General features: G+C 41.1%; 1 protein-coding gene across 1 annotated transcript; it reads left to right on the forward strand.

The window, feature by feature from the left end:
- The first annotated feature begins 4895 nt into the window (after window positions 1–4895).
- On the forward strand, window positions 4896–7201 carry LOC123115276 (transcription factor bHLH18). Its single transcript, XM_044536475.1, has 3 exons — window positions 4896–5366; window positions 5439–5690; window positions 7115–7201. Exons 1-3 carry the CDS (start codon window positions 4896–4898, stop codon window positions 7199–7201), a joined length of 810 nt encoding a protein of 269 aa, XP_044392410.1.
- Window positions 7202–7757: the final 556 nt, after the last annotated feature.

A 7757-nucleotide genomic window follows, 5' to 3' on the forward strand; every position in this document is an offset into this window, starting at 1 on the left:
ATCAACCATGTATAAACAAATGTTGCTGAAATGTATAAAAAAAAGGACAATGTGTATGAAAAAAGGACTCATTAATCACAAATATTTGAATCAATGCTAATTGTATATTTTAATATTTTCAAAAATGTTAACTGTCTATTTGAAAATGTGTAAAAATTTGATTCTCACGTATACAAAAAATGTGGAACGTGTATTCGAAATTTGAATATAAATACATATAATTTTAAAAATGTTGATTGTGTATATAAAGTATTATGATATAATTATAAAATGTTAAGAAAGTATTAAAAAAATGTTCCTTATATTTATAAACACCGTACAATCTGTATGAAAAAAGTAGTAATCAAATATCAGTTGTTATAAATGTTAATTATGTATATTGAAAATGTTAAACATTTATAAAAAAATGTTATTGATCTATATACATGTGTTGAAGAAAAAAGAAGAGAAGTCACCAAAACCGAAGAAACGAAAGAAAAAAAAGAAATACATTAGAAACAAAGAAAAACGAAAAACATGTAGAAATCCAAGAAAGCCCATGAGGAAACAAACAAGCGCCAGAAAAACAAAACAAGACAAACAAAAAAACTAAAAAAAGAAAAAACCAGGAAAAATAAATAAAATAGAAAAGAAAAAAACCAAAGAAAGAAACTAAGGAAAAAAAAGAGAAAAATGAAACAATGAAACCGGAGAAAACAATGCAAAAAAAACAAAAATGAAGAAAGAAATCAAAGAATATCTAATAGAAAGAAAATAGAGAACAAGAAAACATGTGGAGAAATATAATAACTGAAGAGAATATAAAATAAAACAAAAGGAAAGAAAACTGGACCCCAACATTGAAAACTGGAGAAGAAACCCACACGGATAAAAAACCCAGAAGAAAACACCGAACGAAACCCAGTGAACCCGAACGAATGAAATTGTAGCTAAGGGCTACCCTTGCAAAGGCTACTCCCACCTTCTTAGGCATTGACAAGTGGCGCACTAGCACCTTGGAAGTTTTTCCTTATTTTCGTATATTTTGAACACTGCGTCCAAATTCCAAACCTGTTTCACCATTGGATTTCTCGCGTCAAGATCTTTGAAAGTAGAACCATGTTAATAAGTTTCAACATTAAAAAAGAAAAAGAAAAGCAAAAACCAAAAAACTGAGGAAAATACAATACATTGAAACCAATAAAAATTCGTGAAAGTGCTACAACACTCTGGTCTTACGGGACATCTGGATACAACATGTTTGTTCTCTAGATAGCACTAGAGGCCCTCATACAATAAGAATATGGGCTCAAGAGCTAGGGATTGGAACGATCCTACAAAAGATGGTGGAATCGCAACTTCAAGGAGACAAGATAGTGGATCCAGACTTCACAAGTATGAGGAAGGGCTCCCTTTGCTTTCTTGCAAACCCTATGTCATAACCCTAACGAAGCTACTGTGCCACTGATAGTCAGTGGGTGATCAATGGAAGGTGCTACATCCAGTGGGTGTGCTTCATTTTGTCCCATGCATGCATGATTGGATCAATGGGATCGTGCAAAAATCGGGTGACCACTGTCGTCTGTGTAACAACGTTCCAACCCTAATGGATAGTGGGCTTTGCCACATTTTTGGGTGGCCTAGAAGGCTTCATTTTATCACCTCCTCATAGCACACATGAGGATATCCCAACACTAACCACCTCCCCATTTGTTGGGAGGTTGACAGTAAGTTTGGCATATAAATTCATGGTCAAGACTAATCAACAAAGGGAAGAGTGGCTTGATGGTAGAGGCATGTCATCTAATGATGCAAGAGACGGGAAATTGTAGTCTTCACTTTGGAATCTTAAAGCTCCATCTAATATCAGGGTATTTTGTGGAGATTGGCTCACCACGCTGCCAACTACGGGCGCCCTGCATAAGAGAAATATGTCACACCTAAACGCATGCCCACTATGCGGGTGTGAGGACTCATGGCGGCATGCTCTCATGTATTGTACTATGTCCAGGGGCATGTGGGTGTTATCTGATGAGGCTCTAGTATCACATGTTTCAAAGAAGATAGAGTCAAGTGTAAAGAATTGGTTGTTTGAGCTTTATGATACACTGGATCATGTTAGTTCCACAAAGATGGCGGTGACGCTATGGTCGGTTTGGTATGCTCAGCGCAAAGCTATATATGAGGCAATTTTTTAAAGCCCACACCCTTTGTAAACACTTATCTTAGTGAAGTGGATCAGATACAAGGGAAGGAGCTCGAGTGACCACGTGGACATCACCCTCTGTCGAAACTCAGCACTGGTTGCTCCCATCAAAGGTGTCATGAAACTGAATGTGGATGGGGAGGTAACGAGGAATAAACATGGGGGGGGGGGGGGGGGGTCAGTGGCTTCTCTATGTCGCGATCACAATGGCATTTATATGGGTTCTTTGGTAGTGGTGTTTCAGGGTATTAATGATCCCATGGTTTTGAAAACATACACATGCAAGGGAAGCATTATCACTTGCCGGGGATCTGGCTATCTAGAACATGGTGGTGGCATGGGACTGCCAAAGATTGGTGAATGATATCAACCAGGGGACGGGAAGTTCAAATGCAATGGTTGTGCATGAAATCATAAAACGTAAATCTAGTTTTATTTTGTATTTTTATTCATGAGCGTAGAAACTTCAACTTCGAGGCTCACAATCTTATCAAGTTTACTTGTAATCTAGGCATATGTAGACATATTTGATTGGGCAATCTTCATGACCCAAATCTTGTACCTCTAAACACTGCTTTGAATCAATAAAGTGGGCGAGATTTCTCAAAAAAATGTTGCATAAATAAATACTAGTTAGATTACCAGATAAGGCTACCTATATGGAACCACGCACAGCGGCGGCCGCTACCGTGCACTTAACGTGCTAGAGTTCTCCTGCCTCCCATTGCCACTGCCACCGGTCTACCTCATCTCCTATGGTCTTGGGACCATGGTGGCGCCGTGGATCCTGGTCTTTGCCTGCGGGAGGGCTTCGTTTTTTTAACATTTTTTTTCTAGTTTTGTTAGGGTTTGTATCCTCCTCAGAGATGCTTGGCGGTTGTGTCTTCCTATAGATGAAATAAGGTCCTCCCCACCTAGCCGCTATTCCGTCGTTGTTTCTAGCATCGTCAGAGGGCGTGTGGAGGTTTATCTCCGCTAGATCTCATGGGATTCGATCGGCGTTCGTCGTTTGTGGATTCACATGGATCTGGTCTTTGTTCGTCTGTGTTTATGTGTCTATAGGTTGGATCCTTCTTATCTATGCTTCTCTTCATCGGCGGCGGTTGGTATTCTGGTGCGCTGGTCGTATAGGGCCTTAGCACGACGATTTTCTGATTGTCTACTACAAAATGTTTTGTCTGGCTCCGATAAGGGAGGGGCGATGACAGCGGCGCTCATTTGGCTTGCTCTAGTGCTTGTAGTCTTCGGTAGGTGGTCTATGGAGCTGGATGTACTTTTTACTTCTCGTGTTCTTTGTACTACCTCGATGAATAGACTGGAAGTTTTTCTTGAAAAAAGAAGTTGATTACCAGATAAGAGGGAATGAGAATGAAGGGGCCATTTGGGCACTAACAGGAAATTCGCTAGTGGTGGTCCGTGGTCGCACTCGACACATCTCCCGCAGGGCAAAAAAACTACTAGTAGTAGCAGTACTAATAACAACAAAAGTTCAGCAAGTGAAAACTATCATGGAACACACTAGCACAAGGAACATCCTTTTATGCTCCAGAAAGCAGAAGTGGGATGTCATCGTTAGGCCGGTCATGGGTCATGACCATCTGTAGAGTCTAGACGGTCTCCTAGACTCACCACACATTGGTAGCGCCTTGCTTATCAAATTCGTAGCACCATCCATCAGCTCGACTTGCCTTATGAAAGGTAGAGAGTTCATTCCCTTGAAAATTAAACGTGAGCAAAATAGGGTGATAGATCGGTTAGCGTCGTATAGTGTATGAAGAGTAGCATTGTTGTCTCTCGATTGTAACCCTGTTATAATGAAATAAAACACCTTTCCACTCGCAAAAAGAGGGAAAAAACGTCGACTTGCCTTCCTCCTTCTACCAATCTGTCCAGGATCAGATTAACATGCACATACCACAGACCACTTCCAAAGGAGATCTCAACACATATAACTTTTCTAACAGTCCATATCCCCAGCAAAGGGCAGCCTTATGGAATTTATCACCAAAAGTAACAAAAAAAAAGCATGAAACCAGGTATATAATTGTCACAGAGTATGAAAACAAGTAGTTAGCACAGATCCCAGGACCTTGCATAGTTTCAGTTTGTTCACGGAAGGTGCACACAGGGAACCAGCCGTCGTTTTTCTCATGTTAAATCTTGTCAAAATAGCATCTTGGAATAATTGTCGCGGGAATAAGTAAATTTTCAAAGGTCACTGGGCCTACAGCTCAGACTAGAGCCGCCACCTAAAAGGAATATCAATCTGCCTGTCAATCACGGACGAAGAAGCTAATGTTGGCCTATTCAGTCTAACCAACCTTCAAGCACGATGACAATGCCTTCAATAGGACAGACACATTCTTTGCTTCAGATGACTTGTTTTCACCTTCGTCGTGGCACCCTGGCGTCCGTTCCTCTAAAGCTAGTCGCCATGGTAGGCCACCACCGGAAGTCCTCCGAGGACAAATTAGCTGTCCTCTACCTCATGCGACACGTGAGTACGTGGTTCATCTAGATAAACCTGATGTGTTCATTGCACCTAATTAAAAGAGTAAATTTTCTACTAGATGCTTTCACACAATGGGACAAATCATATGCTTAAAAGAGACCCTGCCGAGGTGATGTTATATGTTACATCTCGTTTACCATAAGAACATAGCTAGCTAGAACACCAACCACCAACCGGCCATTGGAGATCGGGCAAAGCATGGACGACTCGAGCATCTTCATCCAGTGGGCCATGGAGGCGTTGGGGCAGGGGCAGGACGCTGCCGTTGCCGGAGACGCATTCTCGTCATCGCCATTCTTAGAACCCCACCACTCGGCGGCGCTACAGAGTGGCACGGACATGGCGGCCCACCGGTACGGAGCCACCGACGACAGCCGGAGCTCAGGTAACAGCGGCGCCGCGCTGGCCAAGGAGAACAACGGCTGGTCGTCCAACTGCAGCACCAACTACCCAGCCGTGAGCCCGAACTTCACCTCGGGCTCGGTCGCTCCTCCGAGCCACGGTGTGCCGGAGCCGGCGCACAGGTCGCCGCCGTCGAGGAAATCCTCCCCCTCAAATAACGGGACGGCGTCCACCGGGCAAGAACACGTCATGGCAGAGCGGAAACGCCGGGAGAAGCTCAACCGCCACTTCATCGAGCACTCCACTGTCATACCCGGCCTCAAGAAGGTCCCCATTATTAAATCACTCACTTCAGTAGTTCAGCTGTCTTTTTTTTTCAATTAATTAATTAACCCTCAGATGGACAAGACAACCATCCTTTCCGACGCGGTGAGGTACGTCAAGGAGCAGCAAGAGAAGCTCAAGGCACTCCAGGACCGCGACAAGAGGATCATCGACTCGGTCGTGCTCGTTAAGAGGCCGTGCATCTCCAATGTCGATCATGGTAGCCCGTCACCACCGCCATCAGCAGTAGCTCGAACAAGTCCGACTCTGGCAAAAAAGACCTTGCTGCCGGAGATCGATGCAAGGATCTTGGAGGGGAACGTGATGGTGAAGATCCACTGCGAGGACGGCAAGAGGGTCCTTGTCACCTTGCTCGCAGAGGTCGAGGGGCTCCATCTTACCATCACACACGCCAATGTCATGTCCTTCCCGGCCTCCACTCTCATCATAAACCTCATGGCAAAGGCAACTTCATCACTTTAATCTGCACATTTTCTTATTTAGATATTATACTCGTTACTTACTAAATTTATATTTGTTTGAATATGTGATGCATTTCTTCGAAAACTAGTGATAACAATTCTTTGATCCCTACATACGAAGGACTGCTAATTTATATATGAATGGGCAAAGAAAACGAAATTGGAAAAATAAATAGAGCTGGAGTAGTAATTTTGCCGCAAATGCTACTACGTCTTACTCCCTCCGTTCCTAAATGTAAGTCTTTTTAGAGCTTTCACTATGGACTACGTACGAAGCAAAATGAGTGAATCTACACTCTAAAATATGTCCATATACATTTGTATGTAGTTTGTAGTGAAATCTCTAAAAAAGACTTACATTTAGGAACGGAGGGAGTACATTGATTATACAAACTTGACAGTTTGTTAGCTTTTCGTTATGAATACTGGATATTACATTGTTTGATAGTTATGGTGGCAAAATTCCACCGATATAGTTTTGGGAGCAAAGTGTATTCCTTGCACTAACACATATCCAATAACCATTACAAAATTGCAGCCATAAGAATATAACTTCTGATTAAAATTGATCAACAACCATATCAACATCATGGAAAGACAACTTGAGTATCTTTAATCAACACATTTTATTTATACACTACACTTGCTGCTGAGTCAAATATATTTTTTATCTGATATTAAGATGTAGGAGTAATAAACTATTTTACATTTCTTGCTAAACTAGTGATAACAATCTTGTTGCCCCTAAGCACGGACCTACTAAATTATGCATGGGCTAAGAAAGCAAAATCGGAAAGATAAAAAAATAGAGGACTACCTATATGTCGCTAGCAAATTTGTCACAAATGCTACGTGTAACACTAATTATAAAACCTGCACATTTGTTAGCAAATCGGAGTTTCGCTGAAATAGTTTCGGAGGAAAGTGTAAGATAATCCTTGCACTAAATATATATTCAATAATAGTTATAAAATTGCAGCCATAAGAATGTACTTCTGATAAAAATTGATCAACAGTGCCAACCTTGAGTCATATACATTTAATTATCGTACAATTAACAGAGAAAAATCAAACTAATAAATAGTACGATTACCGTTACAAAATTGCAGCCATAAGAATATAACTTCTGATTAAAATTTAGTAACCTACATTTAATTATCGGACAATTCTTAAACTTCTCTGGAAGATACTTCTTATATTTTTAACAGAGAAAGATCAAACTAATAAATAGTATTTTGTACCAACCAGTCGAAATTATATTCTTTTCAGGTGGACGAAGGCTTCAACATCACAGTGGAGGACATTGTATGCAAGCTCCACTCTGCATTGAGACCATGTCACCATATCGGCAAATAATAATATCGAGGATCAAATGAACATGAAGATGTTAATTAAGAACGAAGAAGCAGCAAACATCACATAAAATGTGTGTTAGTGTGTTTGGAGCAAACGCGAAGAGGAACTGCTCTTTCATCATGCCAATAAGTTGTAGTGGTGCAACGGATGCACCACGAGGTAGTTTTTCTACTTCCGGTAGCCGTGCTTTGTGAGTTCAAGAAAAAAATGACAATGAGAATCTCTGGCATCTTTAATTAGTAGCTAGGTTACTGATTGGATTGGGTGTATCCGTACTTGTTAGTACAACATTAAGAATTAATAAGCAAGTATAGGCCACACATCTTGTTCGTACTCTTTGGTTCATCCACGATTATGAAGAGTTAATTCATACAATCAGGTGTGTCTTAAACTATAGATTATCCTATCAGCAATGCTACATCTACGTAATCAATCTTACGTAATTAACGTAATAGGCCAGGTGGCATTTTTTTGTTGGGCGAAATTAGAGGAGGGGGCCCCATCCAGTTGAAATCAGGGGGTGAAGAGAATAGTTAGGAAGTTTACGTAAGGTGGG

Source organism: Triticum aestivum, chromosome 5B, assembly GCF_018294505.1.
Source record: "Triticum aestivum cultivar Chinese Spring chromosome 5B, IWGSC CS RefSeq v2.1, whole genome shotgun sequence".
Classification (NCBI taxonomy): Eukaryota; Viridiplantae; Streptophyta; class Magnoliopsida; order Poales; family Poaceae; genus Triticum; species Triticum aestivum.